The sequence below is a fragment of the Panthera leo genome, chromosome B3, assembly GCF_018350215.1.
Source record: "Panthera leo isolate Ple1 chromosome B3, P.leo_Ple1_pat1.1, whole genome shotgun sequence".
Taxonomy (NCBI): Eukaryota; Metazoa; Chordata; class Mammalia; order Carnivora; family Felidae; genus Panthera; species Panthera leo.
Window position 1 is genome coordinate 4,148,850 of NC_056684.1, and position 24,537 is coordinate 4,173,386.

At 55.8% G+C, this 24,537-nt stretch overlaps 1 protein-coding gene and 1 long non-coding RNA gene across 2 annotated transcripts; both read left to right on the top strand.

Annotated features, from left to right (window-relative positions):
* The first annotated feature begins 3,804 nt into the window (after nucleotides 1-3,804).
* On the top strand, nucleotides 3,805-5,202 carry LOC122221560. The gene is made up of 3 exons (XR_006203295.1): nucleotides 3,805-3,878; nucleotides 4,508-4,585; nucleotides 5,106-5,202. It is a non-coding gene; the product is annotated as an uncharacterized LOC122221560 (long non-coding RNA).
* Nucleotides 5,203-5,970: 768 nt separating this feature from the next.
* Nucleotides 5,971-17,574, top strand: LOC122221413 (AP-3 complex subunit beta-2-like). Its single transcript, XM_042940684.1, has 5 exons — nucleotides 5,971-6,083; nucleotides 15,760-15,835; nucleotides 15,972-16,046; nucleotides 16,318-16,413; nucleotides 17,527-17,574. The coding sequence occupies exons 1-5, from the start codon at nucleotides 5,971-5,973 to the stop codon at nucleotides 17,572-17,574; spliced, it is 408 nt and encodes a 135-aa protein (XP_042796618.1).
* Nucleotides 17,575-24,537: the final 6,963 nt, after the last annotated feature.

A 24,537-nucleotide genomic window follows, 5' to 3' on the forward strand; every position in this document is an offset into this window, starting at 1 on the left:
GCAGAACACTGGGAAGAAGAGAGAGAAGGTGAATGAGGGCACCAATAACCCACCCCAGACCCCAGCCTCACAGTCATTGGCTGCCACCTGCCCCCTGCGTTGCCAAGGCGGCGAGCTGCCATCAGACTGGCCAAGGCCTCAGTGCGCAGAATGGGGTGCCAGGGCTTCCTGCTTGGCTCCCTTCTCTGCCGGAGGGACGGACAGCTTGTCCACTCTGCTCTGGCCTCAGAGGAGAGCGCCTAGCGAGGTGTGGGGTGCGCCTGCAGGGTAAGCTGCTTGGGCTGGGGGCTGGGATCCAGGTGGGATTACTCTGTGCCAAGAGGGAGGGGGGTGACCAAAGCCTTTGCGAGGGAAGGGTGGCCTGGAGCAGAGTGTGCTGGGGGCTCCAGGGAAGGGCCTGCTCGGCCCCAATAGGGAGCCCCGACCCTTGTTATGACTGAGATGGCCAGCTGAGGGCAGTGACCCCAAAACCTTGCTTCCCACAGAGGAACTCTGTCCAGGGCTAGACTGAAGGGGGATGGGAGGGGCCAGGAGTTCCGACTACAGCCACAGAGCCTAGGGCCACCACAATGGCCCCACAGTGTCTGTGCTCAGTGACAGGACCCCGTTGGGTTGAGGTCGTGAAGGGGCCTCGGAGAGACTGCCTGGTAGGCCCGCGTCCAATTGCAAGGCTAGCGTCCTCATTCTGTCTCCCCGAAGCCTCAGTGGGGCTGAAAGGAGGAAAAGCTCGGGCCCCCAGCAAAGCCCCCACGGGGCAGGCAGCGTTGTTGGGAAGGTGACAAGAGACTGAGCTGTTTTGTGCCCTGGGCTCTTGCTCACAGCTCCAGGGGCCTTGCTCCTTTCTTCTCCTACAGAGAGAATGGTGGCATGGCTCTATGAAAGTCAAAGGGAAGGGCGGCCGCTTCTCCAGCTCAGGAAGCACACATGGGGTCGGTACATCCTGGGGCAGGGGGAACACTCGTGCGTGCGCTGCAGCTCGAGAGAGGTAGTACTGTGCAGTGGTTAAGGTCAAGGGCACTAGACCAGATCATCTGTGGTTGAATCCCGGTTTCTCCACTTACTAGCTTGTAACCTTGGCAATCTTTGCGAGGCTTGGTCCCCCCATCTGTAAAATGGGAACGAAAACAACAGTATCTATTTTATGACCGTCGTTAGGGCTAAATGGGGCTTTAGCACAGGTTTTTAGCAATAGATATTTATTATTATTATTATTATTATTATTATTACTATTACTATTACTATTATTATTGATAGAGCACCACATGTAGACCCAGATCCACTATCTGAAGGGGCATCTCCTCATCCAGACCCTGACTCAAATTCCAGGGCCTGGCTGATGGTGGCCAAAGTGTCCCCATCCTTCCCACCACCGCCACCACGGGGAACTTTTCAGAGGGAGAGTCAGAGGTGGGGCCCTGCTCGCCAAGGCCTTTCCAGCCGGGTGATTCCCTGAGAGCTCTGGGGCAGGGGTCACGGGGAGGCAACAGCGTCTGAGGGCCCATTGCTCTCCTCTGAGCCGAGAAAAATGCATTCTGTCCACCTCTCTACCCCTCACGCCAAACTCTGCACCCCCATGGGCGGACCAAAGAGAAGCCAACACTGCCCGGCTCTCCTCGTCCGGCTCACAAAGAGCTCTCTGTGCCTCACAATGGTCCTGTGAGGCCCAGCCTTCGGGGCTTACTATCCCCAGTTCACAGATGAGGAAGTTGAGGCCCACAGGGAGGAAGTGGCACACGTGATGTCCCACATAGAGAAGTGGCTCAGTCGGGACTCCGCCTCCCAGTCCCAGGACTGCAGCACAGAGCTGTGGGCACAAACAGGGCACAGCCTAGGGGGATCTGTGGGAGGGGCAGTGGCCTGGCCCCTCCCTCCTGAGCGGCCAGGTGGTGATAGCTGGGTTTTGGGTTTTTTCTCCCTAGATGAGCTTCACATCCCAGGTAACTGGAGCAGAAGTCCTCAGCGTGTCTTGTTTTCTCCCCAGGTGGGATGTCTGCTGTCCCAATAGGGGCCAGGATCCAGCTGTGACGGCTCCTTGGCCTAATGACAAAGCGGGAGAGGGAAACAGGAACCACGGTGCCCTCCCTGTTAGGAGGATTGCAGGAGAGCATGATCTAAGGCCACAGGACTGTGCACATGACTGTGGTCTCCTGAAGTCAAGGCAGATGGAAAGGGAGAGACCTGAACCTAGGGTGACGAGTCATCCAGGTTTTCCTGGGTTCGGGATGTGTTTTAAAACCTGGAATGGGGGCGCCTGGATGGCTCAGTCGGTTAGGCGTCCGACTTCGGCTCAGGTTATGATCTCACCATTCGTGGGTTCAAGCCCTGCATCAGGCTCTGTGCTGACAGCTCAGAGCCTGGAGCCTGCTTCGGATTCTGTGTCTCCCTCTCTCTCTGCCCCTCCCCCACTCACACTCTATCTCTCTCTCTCAAGAATGAATAAACGTTAAAAAATAAAAATAAAAACAAAAAACAAACCTGGAATGTTCCAGGCCAACTGGGATGAGTTGGTCACCTGACTCTTTCACAGCTCCCAGTCTGGGAAGATGAGACTCACCCAGGAATAAGTAGAGGAGACTACAGACTGGGACCAGGAAGGAAACGAAGTGTTGGGGGATGGGGAGCCATGGCCACATTGTGGTTGGCACTCCATAAAGCAGCCTGGGGCAGCCCGGCTCCTCATTTGCATATGAGTCCTTCCTCTCCAATCAAATCTGTTGGAGTCAAGTCCCTCCCTTCCAACGAAAATACCCAGACATGGGGGGTGGGGGAGCAGAGGGGGAGCTGGGGGCCGGGTGGGGAGGGGTCTACTTCTTTCTCCCAGGGCTTCTGCAGCTGGGACCGCTGGGCACTCACCAGGCCCTATTTTCGCTCCCTTTCCAGGCACTCTCTGAGGCCACATCTCAGGCACAGTCCAGGGGGCCATCCTTCCAAGTCCCCAGGGCACTCTCTTCCCAGTAGATAGGACAAATCTGAACTAAATGGGTTTCTTACTTCCTTCTAGAAAGGAAGGTAAAGGTGATCAGACACATACAGTCATGCACACCTACATTAAGCTGTGTGCATTTCAGCGATGTAGAACCTCCGTGGACCTCAGTTTCCTTATCCTGGAAACAGGGATCCTGTACCCATCTTGTAGAATTGTAGTAAGCATCAAATGAACAGTTGCTCCATAGATATTTGTTGTTGGGGGGGACTCGGTCCACTCAGGCTTGGGAGGAGAGGCCTCTCTTGGGTCCAGATGTCACCCAGGTTTCTGTTTCTTCAGGACTTCTGCTCAACTCAAGTACATGCAGTTCTTGGTGTTGCCTCCAGGGAATGGCAAGGTGGGAGATGTTTGAGGAAAGGGGCGGAATGGAAAGGCTGGAATTGAAGAGGAGAAGAAAACATTGGATGAGGAGGAGGTCCCAGTCGCTGGGAACTGAGTTCTTAGTGGTGGCTCAGGGCAGGATTTGTCCATCGGCGATGTCCAGGCCTCTGGAGTTCTTCAGCACATGGAGGCAGGTGTGAGTTAGTGAAGCCTAGCCCCTGGAGCATAAGTCCTCAGCGTGTCTTGTTTTCCCCCAGGTGGGATGTCTGGAGAAGACAGGTCTCCACTGATGACCGGCAGAAGGAACTGGCACCCCCCCCCACCCTCCCCCCCACCCCGCGCAAACAGGTCTGGTCCCTGTTTCCTCTCAGGCCCTGACAGGCGGTCACTACCATCCAGTCCTTCCTCTCTGAGGCTTTCCTGGGGTAGCACTGGGAGGCCGTGGAGTTAGAGGGCAGTGAGCCTGAGCCGCAAGACCTCTTCCTGTTCAGGCTGTTGTCCGCTGCTGGACACTGGTGCGGGGCCCACGTGGGCGTGTGCTGTGGCCATGGGGAGACCATCCGCCTCGAAGGTGAGCATCTCCGGCTGAAACATTGGCCCTAGTCCACCAGAGAGGCTGCCCATCCAAGCCCTGTTCTACCAGTGGGCAGGGCACACGAGAATGAAAACTGCAGGCCCCTAGCTGGAGGGGTGGGTCTCTGAAGATGGGCGCTTGGGCACCCAGGGAATGGGGCTCAGGGCCCCGGGGTCCTGGGAGATTTGGGTGCAGGATCACGGCACTGGGGTCACAGGACCTAACTGGCTCTGACTTGCACCCATCGGGTGATCCCTGCAGGCAGGAATGTAATCAGCCACAGGCTTCACACGTCTCTGTGTTCCTGCAAAGCCGTTGTATCTAAACGGGCAGTGCCTGCTGCTACACCCCTGCTCTCTGCTGTGGCGTGTGCTGCGTAGACATGGTGGCCTTGACCGTGGGTGAGGCAGTGGACTCAGACCCACCCCCCATCACCCCATGCGCAGCAACTGCTGCACTTTACACTGGGTCTGCTCCGACTCCGGGGCCCATCCGGATCCCCTACAGATAGATGGCAGTCCTATTGGCTGGGTGAGTCTGGCCCAGCTACCCACGCACGATCCCAGCCCGCCTCCAGAGCTAACCGGTGTGCTCCTGCAGAATTGGTACTGTCTCTCCCCACCCAGGCCATGCTCGTCAAACTCAAGATCCACTTTACTCTGGCAGACCCAAAGCACCCAGAAGCAAACTAGCCTGCCAACTTGGTGAGGTTCTACTTCTCTGAAAGTCTCTTGGGACCATCCAGGAAGGCCCCAGCTCACAGGTCCTAGGCACATCTATTTCCTTCAGCCTACCAACTTCCAAACCTAGGCACTGCCCTGGTCCTTGTTAACCCCCATGCCCATTCGCCCAGTGGAACCTACCTATAGAGCCCTCTTTCTGTGCCCACAAATTCTGATTCTGGAGATGCTGAGACCCAACACTCAGCCCTATAAACTCTTCCACTTTCCAGGTCAAGCCCTCTTCACCTTCTCCTCCAAGCCCAGTCAAGAGACCCAGCCATCCAACCTGATGTGCCAAACTCAGGCCCAACTAGATCCCATCCCTTTCTCCAGCCTGGCCACTACTTTCTCTCTAGATCCAGGCAGCCTTTCCTCAGGGGAAGTGGGGGGGGGGGGGGGGGGTGTGCTTCGGGCCTTCGGATCTGAGTTGGAAGCCTCACATGATCCAGGAATCCTGGCTGTCACACCAGACCCTAACCCAACCCTATCCCTTCCTTCCTAGGTGTCAGTGGACCTGAACTTGACTGTGGATAGGTGTGACCTCAGGCCATCCTGAGTGGGCATGGCGGCTTCAGAAATGGTCATTAAACTATATTGCAAAGCTGGATTCGGGGTTCACTGCCCCTTCTATTCGGTGTCTGTTTCTCTACCCGAAGCCTGCCGTAGGCTCCTCTCTTGGACCAGACTTAAATTGTCACCTCCAGCTAGCCTTCTGGCTTCCTGATGAGAAAGCAAGACACCATCAGAGGGGCCCAGATTTTGTAGGCAAGATGGAGCTGGGAGAGGGAGCGTCTTTGGTCTCCGAAGCGGGTCTCCCAGTGCAGTGCCTCCTTCCTGCTCTAGGACCCCCAGTCCTGTGGCACAGCCTTCTCTTCAGTCCCCTGCTTTCCTTCCACTGCGTGGGTGAGCATCGGTGACCGTGTCGGGAATGAGCGGAGTCCCTGGAGGCCCTTCCACCGAGACCCTGTGGTCGGGGGTGGGGGTGGTGAGGGAAGGCGTTGTGCGTCTCCCGGAAGGCTGTCCCATCCTCAGTCCAGCGGCCTCCACCCACCCCCGGAACAGTCCCTCTAAGGGACAGGAACCTCCCTTACCGGGAGGGGGAAGGAAGGCGGGGATTTCCGAGGGATTCGGGCGGGGCCAGACCCTGCGGCACCGCCCCGCCCCCTCCGCGGACACGCCCTCCGCTCCGCAGGCGCCGGTGCCTTTAAGAGCCTCCCCGCGCGGCCCTGATTGATAAATCCGCGCTCTGCCTCCGCCCGCGCAGATTGCGGCCTCCGCGGAGCCGGGCCTGCGCTCGCCGCCTCGGTCCCAGCAGCACCCCGGCCGCGCGGCCTCCGCCCCCGCGAAGCGCTCTCCCCGGCAGCCCCATGTCGGCCGCCCCCGCCTACGGCGAAGACAAGGGCGGCTCCGCCGGCCCCGGGGAACCCGAGTACGGCCACGACCCCGCGAGCGGCGGCATCTTCTCCTCCGACTACAAGCGGTGAGGGAGCGCGCGGCGCGCCGGCACCATGGACAGCGGCCCGGCCGCGCGGCCCGGAAGCCCGCCCTGCCCCCTCCCGCCGCCGCCGCCGCCGCCGCCGGGCCCCCGCCCCGCCCCCTCCCGCCGCGGCCCGACCCTCGCGGCCCTGTCCTCTCGCGCCGCGCGCCGCCGGAGGGCCCACCCGGGACCCGGGGAGGGGCTGGAGGCTGGCGGGGGATGGGCGCACCCTCCCGCCCCAGGCGTGCCCGCTGGGTGCGGGTTTGCATCACCGGTTCCCCGCCTTTTTCGCGCGGGGCGAGCGGGCTCCTGAGGACCGCGCGGGAGGGGGCAGAGGCCGTGAGGTCCAGCTTGGGGCCTCTCCGGGAAGGCCGGCCCGGGGTGTGCACCCAGAACCTCCACGGCCCGGCCCCTCGTGCAAGTCCGCGTCCCTCATTCTGGCCCCACGCTAGCACCCCCAGGCCGCACCCCTGCTTCCCACTTTGCCCCTGTACTTCAACCCCACCTGGGCTTCCCACTCTTCCCCTCCACCTTTGGCTCATTCGTTGGTTCATTCGTTTATTTGTAAATCCTGAAACAAGCATTTTTCAGGGACTGCTGTGTCCATTCTCATCCCAGTCACTGTGAATACAGGCGTGAACCTGAACCGGTCCCCACCCTCTAGTTGCTCTAGAGGGTTGCCCCAGAGGGAGAATCTGTGTTGGGGGGTGGACAGCCTGAGGGGTGCGAAGAGCTGGTCTCTGGCCCTGGGGAACAGGGAGGGGGGGAGTGAGGAATGTTCCAGGCAGAGGAAAAGCTTTTAGGTTTTGTAGGTGCTAGTTCAGATGGCCAGAATCAAATCGCTGCGCCAGGCCTCCCGAGTGACCAGAAATGAGGGTGGGAAGGTGCCAAAGTGGCGAGGAGTTCTAAGCAGGGGATATCAGATTTGCATTTTAGAAGGATTCTAGGCTGGATTGTGGAGAGGAGATTGGAGGTGTGCTGGTTTAAGCAGGAGACAAGGCCTGGGGAGGGGTGTTGAGTGTTGGGGGAGGGAGACATGATGGTGGGCTAGACTATGGTGGGGGCAGAGGATCTGAGGGCTCTTGAGGGGATAGAAGTCACAGACTGATGATTAACTGGGGGGAGAAGATAAGAATAATACTCAGGTTACTATTTCTTGTAACTGGATAGATGGTGGTTGCTGTACAGTGTGATTGGAAATAAAGATGTTACAAGCAAATTCGGGAAAATAATGGTGCGGCCAACTTTTGACAGGCTGGGATTGTAAACCCTGAGGGATATTCAAGCCCAGGAGGTAGCTGGATTTTAGGATTTGGATTCCAGGAGAGATTATTAACATATGTATGTTAATCAAAGCCACAGAAGGAAGTTAAGATAACCCAGGGAGAGTATATAAAATGAGTTCAGGGGCGCCTGGGTGGCTCAGTGGGCTAAGTGTCAGACTTCAGCTCGGGTCATGATCTAGCTGTTGGTGGGTTCAAACCCCACGTCGGCTCTGTGCTGACAGCTCAGAGCCTGGAGCCTGCTTTGGATTCTGTGTCTCCCTCTCTCTCTCTCTCTGCCCCTCTTCTGTGCACTCTCTCTCTCTCTTTCTCTCAAAAGTAAAGATTAAAAATTAATTAATTAATTAATTAATTAAAAAAATGAGTTCAGACGGCACACGGGTATGAACCCTAAAGACACCTTAGGGATGACCAGAATGCAGGGGGAAGTGTTTCAAGGTTACTGAGAAAAAGTAAACCAAAGGCTGGAGGGAAACAAAATGTTTCAAGAAGGAGGAAGCAGTCAGCAATGTCCACTCAAACAAGGGAAGACGAGCACTGATTTGACAAAGAGAAGGTCAACCCCTCCTTGCTCCAGGTCCTGCCTCCTGTCCTGGGGGACAAGCCTGACAAAATCAGAAGAGGAGGAGCTAGATTGTCTTTCCCCAACATTCTATCATGAACAGCTTAAAACATACAGAAACGTTGAGCGTGTAACGTGAGGAATACGTACGCCCTCCACCGGGATCCAACCGATGTTGACGCTCTGCCGTATTTGCTTTTTCTAACATCGAGCCATACAGATTTTTGGCCGAACCATGTGACTTGCACACGTCATGGCGGCCCCTCAGCCTTAAATTCTTTTTATTTTTTTTTAATTTTTTTTCTTTCTAATGCTTATTATTTTTTTGAGAGAGAGCACAAGAGAGACAGAGTGTGAGTGGGGGAGGGGCAGAGAGAGAGAGAGAGAGAGAGAGAGACACAGAATCCGTAGCAGGCTCCAGGCTCCGAGCTGTTTGCACAGAGCCCGACGCGGGGCTCGAACTTACCGACCACGAGATCACGACCTGAGCTGAAGTCGGTCGCTCAGCCGCCTGAGCCACCCAGGCGCCACCTCTTTTCTTTTTTTTTAAGTTTATTTATTTACTTTGAGAAAGAGAGTGGGTGGGGGAGGGGCAGAGAGAGGGGGAGAGAGAGAATCCCAAGCGGGCTCTGTGCTGTCAGCCCAGTGCGGGCTCGATCCCACGAACGAGGATGAGATTGTGACCCGAGCCAAAATCAGGAGCCGGACGCCTCCCAGGCGCCCCAGCCCTGAGTTCTAATCAGCATCGAAAGCCAGACTGGAGTGAGTAGAGAAGCAAATAGGAGGTGAATAAATAAAACCCGGAAGATGGGAGATTTGCCTTCAAGAAGTGTGTACAGGGGAGAGAGAGAGAGTTGCTGGAGGAGAGAATTAGTTCAAGAAGGTTTGTGTATTTTATTTGCGTTGTTAAGTGTCTTCACTGTGAGGGTGGGAGGGGCTGGAGCAAGGCTAACTGCTGATGGGAAGGAGCCGGCAGCCCGGAGAGGGCGAGGCTGAAGGGAGCTACGGGCGGGGGGGGCCTGGGCCGCTGGGTGATGGGAGCACCGCCTGGCTTGGAGGAGGATCACTCTGCCCAGGCGGAGGGGGGGTGGAGGAGAGGAGACACAGATGCCTGGAGCTGCAGGGGATGTTATCTAAGGCCTCTCGTTTTCTGTGAGAAGCAAGCGGTAAGGTACGAGCCAGGCCGAGGGTGGGGATTCGAGGCGCGTCAAGGGGGGTCTGAAGCCGCCTGCTCCTGGCAGGGGAGGGGCGGTACGGACGGACGGCCAAGGGTGTGAGTGAGAGGGCAGCTGCAGGGATGGAGCTGGGGGGCCTGGGCCAGGGAGGGGGGAAGCAGAGGGAAGACAAAGCTGATAGGAAGGCAGGAGTCCGGGACCTGGCTCTGGCTTCGGTCCGAGTGGGGAGCAGGCGTGCAGGATTTCTGCGGAAGAGCGGTTCTGGGGAGGCAGAGGTCCAGATGCGGCCGGAGAGTGGAGGTGAGGAGTGGGTCCCTCACCCCTGTCTGGATCAGCTCCCCTGACCACGGCCCCCCCGCCCCCTGGTGGGAGATTGGGGTGGCTTAGTCCCCCGTCGCTGCCTTCCTCCCCCTCTCAAGTCCTCGTCTCTGAGCAGTGAACGGGAAACCGGAGCCTCCCTGCCTGCCAGTGTCCGGTTACTGAGTCTGGGAGGCGGGCCGTCTGGTAAGAGGGACAGGCGTCCCCAGCTCCCTGGTCAGCTGGGTCTCATCTCGGAGCAGGACCTGGTGCCCGATGCAGCGATTCCTGCAGCTCCCGGGGGCCGTGGTGAGGCCGGGGGGCCGGGGGGCCTGCGGAGCTGACCGGGAGGCTGCCAGCCCTGTGCTGGGCCCCGAAGGCGGCCCCCCACCCTGGTACCAGGCCTTGCAGCCTGAGGAGCTTCGGTGGCTGCAGGCCCCAGAGGAAGACACGGCCCCAGAAGCGCCTCTGGAAGGGTCTTGCCCGGAGCCTGGCCGGAGCGAGAGCCAGAGCCAGAGCCAGAGCCAGAGCCAGCCGCTAAGGTACAGAGGAACTCCCAGCGACCCTCACCCCGACGCCCGGAAGGCCAGAGGCCAGGCTGAGTCCTTCGGGTCCCACCTGCTCCGGAGGAGGACCGGGCCGGCGTTGGGGTCCAGGCTGGAGGGGGTGGCGGGGGCACCGGGTGGGGGCTGAGGGTACGAGGGGGCGGACTTCACTTAAGGGAGCTGCGGGCTCTCTGGGGAGGAGGATAATGAAATGTTTGAGGGTCCAGGGCCACCTTGACTTTGCCCGAGGTCCTGGCTCCAGCGGGCTCTGAGTGGGGTTTGGAGAACCGGCTAAGGCACAGGGCTTGGCCGGCCTCCCCCGTCGAGTGGGCTGGGACCCGACTCGTGTGGTGAGGAGAGGGACGTGGGGTCGGGGGAGGTGGGCCTGTCTGGCCTCCGTGCCATGTTGTCCCCCCTGACTGGCTCTGGCCACCCTCCCCGCCCCCCCAGAGTCCCTCAGGCCAGGCCGGGGGGTCAGGTGGGAGCGATTGCGGTGTAAGGAGATCTGACCGCGGGAGGCTAAGGTTTCGGGGCTTTCGAGCATTGCCCTGGATCTCCCGCTTCCTCTTCCTCTTGGGCACACAAGCTGGTGGAGACACGGGACCCGGGGCGGTCACATCCCAGGAGGGAGCTACTCCGTTAACGGGCATTTGACAATCCAGCCTGGGCTGTACGTGCTGCGTACCCACGGTCCCTCCACCCCTGGTCCCCCTCTGCCCGGGGCCCTGGGGTGTATGCGCTAGGCTGGGAGGGCGGGGGTAGCATGGGCGCCCCCGTGCAGGCCCCGGGGTGTGTGCGTTTGACACAGGCCTGTGGCATTTCTGGGAGCGGTGAGGACGCCCAGGTGTGAGCAAGTCTGCTTTAGAGAACACCCCGAGTCAAATAGGACCGGGCAGACTCCTGCCGCTCCCCGTGAGGTCACCCCAGGCTGACCCCAGGCTGATCCCTCAGAAGGAGGTCGCAGGATCCACGGGGCTGCATACGCATTGGATCCTAGCAGCCTACACTCGCCCTCCAGAATCTTTTTTTTTTTTTTTTTTTTAAGATTTTTTTTTTTCAACGTTTTTTATTTATTTTTGGGACAGAGAGAGACAGAGCATGAACGGGGGAGGGGCAGAGAGAGAGGGAGACACAGAATCGGAAACAGGCTCCAGGCTCCGAGCCATCAGCCCAGAGCCTGACGCGGGGCTCGAACTCACTGACCGCGAGATCGTGACCTGGCTGAAGTCGGACGCTTAACCGACTGCGCCACCCGGGCGCCCCTCGCCCTCCAGAATCTTAAATAGGAGTCCCCTGGACACTGGGGAATGAGACCGAGTGACAGCTCTGTCCAGAGGGTGTATGTGTACGTGGTGTGTGTTGGGGGGGGGGGGGTGCTCGTGCAGGGTGTGCGGGGTGCGTTGTGTGGGATGTACACGTCTAGATGAAGGCGTGGGGGGCTGTGGAGAGGACTTGTTGGCGATGTGTGTGTGTTTGCGGGTGTCTGTAGGGATGTGTAGTTGAGGTGTGTGTTGATGGCTGTGTGGGTTTATGTGGACAGTGTCTGAATGTATGGTGTATGTGTCTGTGTGTGTTTCTCTGGAGGTTGTGGGCGTGTGTCTGCAGGGGTTTTTCTGTGGGTGTGTGTGGGTTTACGTACAGATCCTATGTGCCTGGGAGGTGCAGGCGTGTCTGGGGGTGTGTGGGGGTGTCTGGGGGGGGGGTGCGGGGGTGTCTGCGGGGGAGATACGGGAGCGTGTGGATGGTGCTGGCGTTTGGTGGGGATGTTGGGGTGTGTCGGTGTCCCCGGGTGTGAGTTGACTGTGAGGGCTGTGCGTAGGGGCACCTGGCAGTGGTGCGTGTCGTAGCCCGGGGGTGGTGGCGCCCGGCTTTCATTCTTCCTGCAGCCCCAGTGCCGCCCAGGCCCGGCTGACCGGTCTGTACCTCTTTCCATAGACAGTTCCCCCGCCCACCCCGCCCCGTCCTGAGCTCCGCCCCTTAGGAACTGGCCACCGGGTGGGTGTTGGGCAGAGTGACGGGGCCCCGGCTCGGCCATGGGAAAGTATCCTCTGATTTTGCGGGCATCTCCCAAGTGATCAGCATGACTGGGGCTGGACATCTTCTGCCCTCATCTAACAGCTAGCACGTCCGCTGTGTTCCAGAAGGCCTCATCTTTCTGCTTTGCTTTCCATCAAAAAATCTGTTCGGGCAGGACGCTTTCTAAAACCCTCGGAACCTCCGTTTCTTAGCAGCCCTTCCGTCCCTTCTGAGTGTGTGTTAGGCACTCCGGCATCTGCAAAATGCAGCCCTCGGAATAGGCGTGTGCCGTTCTGCGTTCTCCTCCTCTTAGCCTCTGCCGCTTACTCGTCTCTCCACGTCAGCCACACAGTCACGTTTGCCTCTGTGACTCTCGTCACGCTCTTCCCTGCTGACACTGCTCCTTCCGATTTCTGGCCGTCTGTTGTTTCTAAATGTTTCGCTGCCTTTTTCTTTTTCTTTTTCTTTTTTTTTAAATATTTTAACGTTGATTCGTTTTTGAGAGACAGAGAGAGACACAGAGTGTGAGTGGGGGAGGGGCGGAGAGAGAGGGAGACACAGAATCCGAAGCGGGCTCCAGGCTGCAAGCTGTCAGCACACAGCCCGACGTGGGGCTCGAACCCACAAACCGTGAGATCATGACCTGAGCCAAATTTGGGCGCTTAACCGACAGAGCCACCCGGGCGCCCCTAAACGTTTCACTGCTTTTCAATTTCTACTGCCAGTGATACCTTTCTAGACTGGGTTCTCCTACCTGGGCCAAAAGTTGTGGGTTATCCGAGTATCATCTGGGAAATGGGAGGACCGTGCGGGACTGCACACACAGCTGCTCACCACGTTTTGGAACTGTCTTGGCAACGCATGAGTGTATCCCTTGTCCCACAGCTCTCTGGGCTGCGGATAGACACATTTTTCCACGGGCTCATTCACAGTTCTCTGTTCGCTTCTTTGACCACCAGCCCCTGCACCTCTGAGTATGGTTGGGCAGGCTGTTCATTGCACAAGGGCACCCGGCCGAGGAATAGCAGACTATACTCCGCTCATTGATTGGGGAGCAACAGCTCAGGGCTGTGTCCACCTGGAGGGACAAGCAGATGGTTGGATGTGCTTGCAGCAGCCCTGACAGCGAATGCTAGAAACAGATCTTAAATCGATAGCAGTACTTAATTTTGAATGTTGAACTTGTATTTGCCACATCCCAAATAATGTCCTCTCTGTTGCTGTCATAGGCTGGATTGTGTCCCCTTCAAATTCCTATGTTGAAGTCCTAACCCCCACTGCTTCAGAATGTGACTATTTTGAGTAGGGGTCTTTAAAGCGGTGGTTATGTTAAAATGAAGTCATTAGGGTGGGCCCCAATCCTAATCCAATCTGGTGTCCTTGTAAGAAGAGGAAATTCGGACACGGGGACACCCAGAGGGGAGACCATGTGAAGATACAGGAAGCTAGGGGTGCCCGGGTGGCTCAGTCGGTTGAGCGTCTGACTTCAGCTCCCGTCATGATCTCATGGTCTGTGAGTTCGAGCCCCGGGTCGGGCTCTGTGCTGACAGCTCAGGGCCTGCAACCTGCTTTAGGTTCTGTGTCTCCCCCTCTCCTTGCCCCTCCCCTGCTGGTGCTCTGTCCCTGTCTCTCTCTCTCAAAAATGAATAAGCATTTAAAAAAATTTTAAGATACAGGAAGACAGTCATCTGTGAGGCCAGGAGAGAGGCCTCGGAAGAAACCATGCCTCCTGACACCGCCTCAGACTTCTAGTCTCCAAAATCGTGCGAAAATAATATAGGTCGTTTAAGCCTTCCAGTCTGTGGTACTTTGTTACGGCAGCTCTAGGGAACAAATACAGTCGCCTTATTTGCTTTCATTTTTATTTTATTTTATTTATTTTTTTGTTTTATATACCAAAGTTAAAATAAAATTGAACCCAGCCATCTGGTTACTGATAACTTTATGACCTTGAATGTAAAAATTTCCCCTTTATAACTTACATATTTAAAAATAATGTCACTAAACAGGGTGCTTGGGGGCTCAGTCGGTTAAGCGTCCGACTTCAGCTCAGGTCACGATCTCACAGTTTGTGGGTTCGAGCCCCGCGTCGGGCTGTGTGCTGACAGCTCGGAGCCTGGAGCCTGCTTCGGATTCTGAGTCTCCCTCTCTCTCTCTGCCCCTCCCCCACTCGTGCTCTGTCTCTCTCTCTCTCTCTCAAAAATAAACAAACATTAAAAAAAAATAACAGGTGCAGGGTTTATTTAGGTGTGAGATGCACGTACAAGTTAAAATCTTTGCTGCATAGCAGTTGTCCCAGCGGTGTTTATTTACAGGGAAAAATGGTTCTCCCTTCCATTGGTGAGTTCTTGTTCCTAATGTATCCATTTAGATCCATTTATGAACTTGTCCCATATGACCTTTGACTTTCCATCTTTTAACCTGGTACCACGGGGCTTTTGGTCACTGTCATGTTGTTTTGTATTTTGAATTTCAGGATGGTGTGTTGTCTGTCACTGTGGCCTTGTTCTCTTCTTTCCCCAAACTATTCTTTGGGGTTTTTGCTGCCATTTGAGGAGGTTTGACCAAGTGCCTTCACTGAAATTTCAATGGACATTGCATGAAATTTGTGTATTGGCCTCAGGATTACCTGTATTCCCTTCAGCCACGTGCAAGGGGACATTTGTTCAGATCTTCATTTATTTCTCCCATTAGGGTTTTTTCACTTCCTGTAATCACTGTTGAATGTTAAGTGACGGGTCTGGCTTTTGCTGGGAGACCATCTCACCAGATTCTGGAGTGACCGGGACCCGTCCAGTCCAGTCCTGGAGTCGGGGCCTGGGAACACACTCGTGGGGCAAGGGCAAGGGCATCCTGCTGTTGTTCTGACACCGCCTCCTTTGCACTGGCTCCAGATCCTTCCCATCTACCCAACTGGCCATTCTCTGGGCGGAGTCCACACCTTTCCCACCCCGAACCCTTCCTCTTGTCTTCTGGCTCTGGGTCACTGGCTGTATGGGTGTCCTAGGGCCTGCTGTAACAAAGTACTGCCAAGTGCATGGTTTAGAACAACAAAACTGTACAGTCTCACAGATCTGGAGGCCGGAAGTCCGAAATCAAGGTGCCTGCAGGGCCGTGCTCCCTCTGAAACCTGTAGGAGGATCCTTCCTCGCCCCTTCCTAGCTTCTGGTAGTTTCCTGGCAATCTTTCATGGATCACGCCAATGCTCTGTCTTCACATGGCATTCTCCCTGCGTCTCTGTCTCTTCACGTGGTTGTCTTCTTTTTTTTTTTTTTTTTAAGTTTATTTATTTTTGAGACAGAGAGAGACAGAGCATGAACGGGGGAGGGGCAGAGAGAGAGGGAGACACAGAATCCGAAGCAGTCTCCAGGCTCCGAGCCATCAGCCCAGAGCCCCATGCGGGGCTCGAACTCACGGACCGCGAGATGGTGACCTGAGCCGAAGTCGGACGCTCAACCGACTGAGCCACCCAGGCGCCCCACGTGGCTGTCTTCTTACCAGAACAGCCGACAGACAGGATTAGGGGCCCTCCCTACCCCAGTGTGACGTCATCCTAACGAATTACAACTGCAGCGACCCTATTTCCAAATAGGGTCACATTCTGGAGTCCTAGGGGTTAGGGCTTCGATATATCTTTTTGGAGGAGGACCCAGTTCAACGCATACCACGGGCAGGCCCGCGTTTCTCCTGACCCCAAGTCCCCTGCCCGTGTCCCTTCCTTCTGCCTGGATCCTCCCGGAGGATACCCCCAGCCCCACCCTCGTACCCTCCGCTGACCCCCTGTGCCTGCCCCACCCCCAGGCATGACGACCTGAAGGAGATGCTGGACACCAACAAAGATTCCCTCAAGCTGGAGGCCATGAAGACCATCGTGGCTGTGAGTGGGGGAAGGGGCCGCCCCGGTCCGCGGGAGGGGTGGGAGAGCAGCCCTCTGGGCTCCCGGTGGACCTTCTCCTAATAAGTGTGGGCCTCCTCCCTTCTCCCCCTACTGCGCCCCCCCCCCCCCCCCCCAGATGATCGCCAGGGGAAAGAACGCCTCCGACCTGTTTCCGGCCGTGGTGAAGAACGTGGCCTGTAAGAACATAGAGGTAGGCAGCGCGGGGCGAGGGGGTCGCGCGCCCGCCCCCACCGGGAGTAAGCGCCAGCCGGTCGGAGGAGGAAAGGCACCATGCGGCCCCCCGGGGGCCCGACTTGCTCGGGATGCCCTCGGCTCAGGAGAAGACCCTGTTCCTGCGTCCCCCAAGCAGACGTAGATCCGAGCCAAGGACCCCGGGGCGCACGCGGGACCACAGCCGGCCAGGCGGTGACGTCTCATTGGGTGGGGGCGGCAGTCCTGCTGAGAAGCCCTTCTGCTCCCAGGTGAAGAAGCTGGTCTACGTGTACCTGGTGCGCTACGCGGAAGAACAGCAAGATCTGGCCCTGCTGTCCATCTCCACCTTCCAGCGCGGCCTGAAGGTCAGTTCGCGCCCCGGGCCGGGTCTCGCGGGCGCCACGTTGGAGGGGCAGCCCGGGGAGAGGCCCGTGCGTGGGGGACGGTCTTGGAGGCCCTTTCCTGTCCGCCTAGACTTGGGAGGGTCAGAGTCAGACAAGAGGACCAGTGCTGCTGTGGCGTTAAGTGTTGGGGGGGGGGGGGGTGTCCAAGCCAATGGCCGGGAAGGAACTCTTGAGATGTCTTTGGTGCAAAAAGGTGATTTTATGAACGTACGGGGACAGGACTCGTGGGCAGAAAGCTGCACTGGGGCCGTGAGGAGACACTGGTTACATACTAGGAAGTTGGGGGGGGGGGTGTTAAGGAAAGAGGGAGGTTTCCAAGCGGACTTTCCTATGCTAAAGAGGACTCTTCAGATACTGGAGGCCTTGCTCTTGTTGAGCTGAAGTTATTTTTCCCTCTAGCAAAGCATTCACATTAAGACAGAAGGGAGTTCCGGCAGGAATGTTCTACTCTGCCTGCCTCGGGTATTTGTCAGTGGGCTGCAGGTTGTAAAGAAATTTAATTTTATTGGGGCTCCTGGGTGGCAAGCGTCTGACGTCGGTTCAGGGCATGACCTCACAGTTCCGGGACTTCGAGTCCCGCGTCGGGTGAACACGAGCCCCACTTTGGGTAGAAACAGAGCCCTGCTTCTCTCTCTTTCTCTCTCAAAACAGATTTAATTTAATTTTAATCTACATTTTCCTCTTGTCTTTGTTTCCCCCATCACCACGGAGGGGAGGGTGATGTTAGGGCTCCAGGAAATTGAGTCTATAGGATTCTGGAGACTGCCCTTTTTTCTTATGAATCATTAAGACAGTTGCAGACTGATGGAGACCCACGTCCCGCGGGACCGTGATCGCCATCAGTTAGCTATTTGTTTTTCCCTTTCCTGTGTCCTCGGGCAGCCAGGAGTGTCTGAGGAGTGTCACACGTGTCCCACCCGGTGGGGAGGGGGGATGGCTAGCTCTAGCTCGTGCTTTGCTGTCAGCTTGCCTTTGGCTCCCTCATTAGTGGGACCCCCAGAGGGTGGAGGCCAGCTCAGAAGGGGCTTGAGAGATGAGGTGGCTGCCCAGAGACCGTGTCTCTCCTCCTCTGAGGAGCCTGTGATAATGGCCGCCTCAAACATAAACCACTTGCGTCCCTGAGAGCAGAGAGCCCTGGGTCTCGCCCCCGTTGGCGTGAAGGAATCGTGGTCCACAACCGGGCAGAAGTCGACGTCCTTCAGACAGGCTTCCGGGCAGGGGACAGCTGGCCTGGGTTCCTCACCTCCGTGTGTCACGGCCTTGGCACTAGGAGGTTCACCAAGTCTGGGTTTCCGTGGAGAACGATGACTTTGGAACTTGGGGAGGACAAAAGGGTTTACTGAAAACAAATGAGCTCCGTGGAGAGGAAGACATCGAGATTCACCCTGCGGGAGAGGTTGGGTTCGAAGGTCAGCGCAGACGCCATAACGCCCGGCTGCCCGTTCTCAGTGAGTTCGGTACAGCGGGTTATTCCTCTAGAGTTGAAACAGGTGATGAGCCTTCCGTTTGGCACCGGAAGTAGCTGACTTGTGTGAGATGCCCCAGTGTCTGCAGAACACCCGCTTTGAAAGACTGTTGTCCGTCTGTTGTACTGAAAGGCTTTTTGGAGCATGTCGAAATTGAAATCACTTAAGGGAAGGGGCAGGAAGATTTAAGTCCTTTAAATCTTTTTTTTTTTTTTTTAAGTTTATAGATTTCTTTTGAGAGAGACAGAGACAGTGTGAGTGGGGGAGGGGCAGAGAAAGAGGGAGAGACAGAAACCGAAGCAGGCTCTGCCCTGTCAGCACAGAGCCTGATGTGGGGCTCGAACTCACCAAATTGTGAGATCATGACCCGAGCCGAAACCGAGATTGGACGCTTAACCCACTGAGCCACCCGGGCGCCCCTCAAGTCCTTTAGAATAGAGTGGGGGCTGAATCCCTTCTCACTATTTCAGCTGAATATCCTCACCTTTTGTTTTGCATATTAAACGTGTGCTTGATGGTCTCCACTGTGTGCCCTTCTGGTCTGTATATGTCAAGGATACAGAAGACAGTATCACTGCCAGATGTCAGATGTTAACCACTAACTCCCCTCCCTAGACTTTCCACATATTTGGTTCACATTCCTGTGAGAGTGTCTCTGAAAGGTCCAGCTCAGCTTTTCATGTCCAGCTGGTTCTGTGGGTTGCTGAGCAGGGGGGAGGATTGACTGCCCCCCTGGGTCACTGTGCTGTGGCGAGCAGGAGAGGCCGACAAGGTCTGCTTCTCTGAGGTGGGGTAGGAAGCGCAGGCACTTGAATATACCCGTCATTCATTCGGCAATACCGGGGTCTCTTTAGACCACACGTGGTGCTATGTTAACTTTTAAAGTCAAAACCACGGGATCAATCCATTGATCTGTCTAGATTGGCAAGTAATCTTTTGGTTTGAATCAGGGTTAAATCATTTTGGAAGAACCATTCTGGAATTAAAAAAAAAATTTTTTTAATGTTTATTTATTTTGAGACAGAGAGAGACAGAGCATGAGCAAGGGAGGGGTAGAGAGAGAGGGGGACACAGAATCTGAAACAGGCTGCAGGCTCTGAGCTGTCAGCACAGAGCCTGATGTGGGGCTCGAACCCACATACTATGAGATCATGACCCAAGCTGAAGTCGGACGCTCAACCAACTGAGCCACTCAGGCGCCCCCCATTCTGGAATTTTTGGCACAGGTTTTACATTTAGCTGTAGTTTCTGCAGTCTGCCCCTGAATTTCCCCTTTGAGAAAACCAGAGGGGCACCTGGGTGGCTCAGCCCATTAAGCGTCCGACTTCGGCTCAGGTCATGATCTCATGGTCCGTGGGTTCAAGCCCCACGTTGGGCTCTGTGGTGACAGCTTGGAGCCTGGAGCCTGCTTCGGGTTTTGTGTCTCCCTCTCTTTCTGTTCCTCCCCTGCTCGTGCTCTGTTCCTCCTCTGCTTGTGCCCACTGAGCCCATTCAAAGAAATGATTTTTCTAGAACAGTGGTCAACAAACTTTTTCTGTATCCTGCCAGAGAGTAATGTAGACTTTTTAGGGCCATACAGCCTCAATCTTGCAACACTCAACTTTGCCCTTGAAGTGTGTAAGAAGCCATAAATGAGTGGGCATGGCCAGCTTCCAATGAGTCTTTATTTATAAAAAAGGCAGAAGACAGATTTGGCCTGAGGGCTGTAGTATGCCAACCTTTGCTCTAGAACATGACCCTCTGACAGATCATCTCCAGTGATAGAGACGTCACTCCTTCATAAGGCAACTCGCCCCATTTTTAGACACTACAACTTTTTTTAAGCATTATATCGTGTCAAAACCTCCAGAGCTATAATTTTTTTAAATTTATTTCAGACTCACAAAAGGCACAAAGAATAATAAAGTGAATATCTGTATACCCAGCATAAGAAACGAAACATTTATCAACAGCCAAAGCCCCCTATGTATCTTCTGTTTATAATTCATGTGTATGTATTTATTCTTTCACGGCTTATTTACATATTTGTAAATAATATACAATATTGTTTTGTAAATTGTATCATATGATATATGTGTTCCTCTAAAACTCATTTTCTTTCTGTTGTTGTTAATGATTTTGGGCTCTCCTGCACATTAGAACCATTCATTTCCATCCAGTTTTCGCCCTTCTTTTTATCAAGCCAGCCTGAGACTGTTTTCTTAGCAGCTCACTAATGTGGTTGGCTCAATTCAGACAAACCTCCAGTGAGCAGTCAGATAATCTAGGTCTCCCTACATCCTGTCTTTATGCAGTTGGTCCCTGGAATCCCTTATGAAGCCCTATTATATTTCATTTTATTGGTTTAGCATAACATCCAATTCGGGGCGATTCTAAATCTTAATTTTGTCCTCCTGATTTTGTGTCTTCCAACATGTTAATAGATTATACAGACCAGGGCATCAGATTGTGAGTCCCCTGGCATATCATGTTTCCAAGTTGACACCAATCTGTTAATCAACCTTCCCCAAGCACAACGTTTTACCAAGTTGTGGATCCATCTAATTATACAGTCAGCTGGCACTTTCTTATCTTGTTAGAAAGGATCTTATTCAATAGCAGAAAAATTTCTTAACCCCTTTCACATGTAAAGGGCTGTGGTGATACAGAGACAAAATAGATATGAATTCTGCTCTTAAAATGATTATATATTAAGTAAAACAAAAGGCTTGCATCAAAATGGCAATCTAGGCAATGCTAGGAGGCTCCCCCCAATGCCTTGCTGAAATCGACATACACAGTGTTAATATCGACCAGCCTAGTTACCCTATCAAAAAGGAGAAAACAATTTTTTCTAGTAGCCTCCTGTGAATCCATAATCCTTTCCAAATAAAAGGGGGGAAAAAAGAAATACAGGTTATAGCAGTGGATATGATATGATTCGGCTCAGAAAATACAGACTCCTGCCTTTTGAATACGTGCTTCTAAACCATGTGTTTAAAAATCAACTGTAGAATTTTGACAGGGGTTACCATCATCTTCCCCTGTCATTTTGTGGATCTTCTCTTTCTCCATTTTAGAACATCAGTGAAGTGTCTGCTCTTTAGTGTCCAGTCACCTCTCCCGTTGCCCAGCATTCTGTGAGATTCACAGCAGGGGCACCTTGGGGGGCTCAGATGGTTAAGCTCCGACTAAAGCTCACGATCTCGAGGTTTGTGGGTTCAAGCCCCGCGTCGGGCTCCGTGCTGACAGCTCGGAGCCTGGAGCCTGCTTCGGATTCTGTGTCTCCCTCTCTCTCTGCCCCTCCCCCACTCATGCTCTGTCTCTGTCTCTCAAAAATAAATAAACATTAAACAAATTTTTTTAATTAAAAAAAAAGATTCACAGCAATTTACAGCTACTGCTGCCCCTCGTGCACGATTACAATATACTGTGTCTAACGCTCTTCTCAGGTGTGGATTGGAAGCAGAGGAACAAAGAGAAGGGGCCTACATACCTATTCTGTTTTAAACACTGGAGGAAGAGGAAGAAGATCAACTTTTGGGAGGTTGCTGGGAGAAGGGAGTGTTAACCAACTCTTTGGAAGGCAGGACAGCTTGCATTTGCTGGCAGTCAGCTCTTGCATCAACACAAAGACCCCCCCACCCCCACCCCCACGCAGGGACCAGGAGGTGTTTCAGGAACTTTAGGTATTCTGAAAGATTCTTACCTTTCCCGAAAGTGAAGCAATCCATCGCCCTAACTGTTCGGGCGTCAAATGTCTGCAACAGGGGCCAACAGTTCCCTCAAGCAGTACCCCCCTCCCACCCCGGGTACCTAGCAGGGGCAATCACTCAGGGAGTCAGGGAGGCAAGAACCGGTGGTAGGTAGCTAGGGACAGTGAGTTCCACAGGTGTGGCCTTTCCATCAGGCCATTGTGCCCTCTCATGGCTCTGCCTCCACCTCTGCCCTTAGGACCCCAACCAGCTGATTCGGGCCAGCGCCCTCCGTGTCCTGTCTAGCATCCGGGTGCCCATCATTGTGCCCATCATGATGCTGGCCATCAAGGAAGCTGCATCGGACATGTCACCCTATGTACGGAAAACAGCTGCTCACGCCATCCCTAAACTCTACAGGTACGCCCCAGCCGCGCCCCTAGCTCCTCAGGGGAGTGTTTCCCAACCCCGGGCCCACCCCTGGCCTCTCCCAAGCCTTGCGGATTGCCCCTTTTTTGTACTCAGATGGTTGAAGACGGTTTGGGGAAGTGAGAGAGATGGAGAACTGAGGTGGTGGAAGCTCACACTTCTTAACGAACAGGGTTGGGGTAGGGGAGGTGAGCACAGTTTGGGCAAATATTACAAAGGTGGGAGGTGGGGGGGGGGCAAATCCCTCTTAACAGTTTCTCCCACAGTTTGGATTCGGACCAGAAGGACCAGCTGATCGAGGTCATTGAGAAACTTCTGGCCGACAAGACCACGGTGTGTACATGGGCGCACAGGGACGGGCGGTGGAGAGGAGACGGGGCAAGCGCTCTCTGCCCTTCCGGCTCACCCTCTTGCCACCGACCGTTCCCCAGCTGGTGGCGGGCAGTGTGGTGATGGCCTTCGAGGAGGTCTGCCCCGAGCGCATCGACCTGATACACAAGAACTACCGGAAGCTCTGTAACCTGCTCATCGACGTGGAGGAGTGGGGGCAGGTGGTCATCATCAGCATGCTCACCCGCTACGCGCGCACGCAGTTCCTGAGCCCCACCCAGAACGTGAGTGGGCCGGGTGCCCGGGCCTCGCTGTGGCAGCGTGCGTAGGAGGGCGGCCGGGAGGAGGTTTCCACTGCCCCCGACACCCCCTCCCCCTGTCTCCGCCTGCAGGAATCTCTGCTGGAGGAGAACCCGGAGAAAGCCTTCTACGGCTCGGAAGAGGACGAGGCCAAGGGCCCGGGCTCGGAGGAGGCGGCCACCGCTGCGCTGCCCGCCCGCAAGCCCTACGTCATGGACCCCGACCACCGGCTGCTGCTGCGCAACACCAAGCCGCTGCTGCAGAGCCGCAGCGCCGCCGTGGTCATGGCGGTGGCCCAGCTCTACTTCCATCTGGCGCCCAAGGCGGAGGTGGGCGTCATCGCCAAGGCGCTAGTGCGACTGCTGCGCAGCCACAGGTGCGCGTCCCGCCCCGCCCACATCGTGGGCCGCCCCGCCCCGCCGACACAGTGGGCTGACTCACCCGGCCTCGCCCCGCCCACCCCGTGGGCCGACCCGCCCGGCCGCGCCCCGCCCACACGGGGAGGGGTGGGTGGGCACCGGGGGCTGACGTACTTCGCCCCGCCCCGCCCATGATGGGTGGGCTGGTCCTGCCGGCTTCTCTCAAACCCTGGGCGTATCACGCCCCGCGCCTTCACCCCACCCCTCCACCCTGTACGGACCCCAGTCTTGCCCTCCTCCGACCGGTGCCCTCCCCGCCCTCCTATTTGGCCCACCTCTCTCTCTTCCCTCCACTCGCTGCCCCTGGGCCCCGTCGAGGGGCCCAGATACCTCTTTCCTGTCCTCTCCGTAGTGAGGTGCAGTACGTGGTGCTCCAGAACGTGGCCACCATGTCCATCAAGCGCCGGGTGAGCAAGTGACCTAGGCTGCCCTCGCATATTCCGAGGGGTGGCTCCTGCGAGTGCAGGGCGGTCGGGGGGGGGGGGCATTGGGGACAGGCAGGATGGGGAGTGCCTTCGCTGTGGAGAGAATGCAAACGGGAGACCCCAAACACGGAGGAGAAGCAGGGTCTGGGTCCTGAGGGCCGCCGAGGGAGGAAAATCTGGCGAAGCAAGTCCTGGTCAGATCTGAGAGGGGGGTGGGAAGGGCAGCGATGAGGCAGGAAGGATTCTGGGCCCCAGAACGGGAGAGGTGGGGTAGCTCTGGAGAAGCCCCAGTCTGGGGCTGCGGCGGAGCTCCTTGGGGCTGCTTCTCTCACAACAGGGTATGTTTGAGCCCTACCTGAAGAGCTTCTACATCAGATCAACCGACCCCACCCAGATCAAGATCCTGAAGGTGAGCGACGGACAGAAGCGCCTGCGGCCTTTCCGCCCCCTTCCTGCCCCCACCTACCCGCTGGGGTATCCACAGTGGCCACCCTGGGGCCTGCCTATTTCTGAACCTGTGGCCGCTCCACCCAGGAGTATTGGCCCAGGAAGCTGGGCTAATGGGGGCCGGGGCGGGGGAGGGAGCTGCCCTTTGCCTGTTATCCAATAGATAGGTGCCACTTTTCATATGTGAAGCAACCTGATTTTCATAATAACCTCAGGAAGTGTACATTATCTCCATTTTATAAAAATGCAGACCCCAGGAGGTGAGGTTGCTACCCCAGAGTCAGTCCTGCTGATTCCAGAATTCATACTTTGCTAGCTACAGTCTCTTGGCTTCCACCCACGGTGTTCTCACCCCCACACATCTTCCCCCTCAGGCTTTTATGCAAACATACACCCACAGAAAAAGTGTCAGAAGCCCATACCCACATTCCATTCGGGCTCTGCCTGCTCTTATGGAGTAGTTTTCATTCAGCAGCAGTTAATCGCGACTCTCTGAACATCTACTCTGTGTCAGTTACAGCTAGATCTAGGGGTACAAGCCAGGGCAAACTCATCAGACACCTTGTCTTTGGGGAGCCGACGGTCTAGTTGGGGT

Bases quoted from the DNA above. Each gene is read 5' to 3' on its own strand.
- LOC122221413 (XM_042940684.1), top strand. From the start codon at position 5,971: ATGTCGGCCGCCCCCGCCTACGGCGAAGACAAGGGCGGCTCCGCCGGC. The intron at 6,084-15,759 runs GTGAGGGAGCGC...CCCCACCCCCAG, and splicing joins TTCTCCTCCGACTACAAGCG to GCATGACGACCTGAAGGAGA. The intron at 15,836-15,971 runs GTGAGTGGGGGA...CCCCCCCCCCAG, and splicing joins CCATGAAGACCATCGTGGCT to ATGATCGCCAGGGGAAAGAA.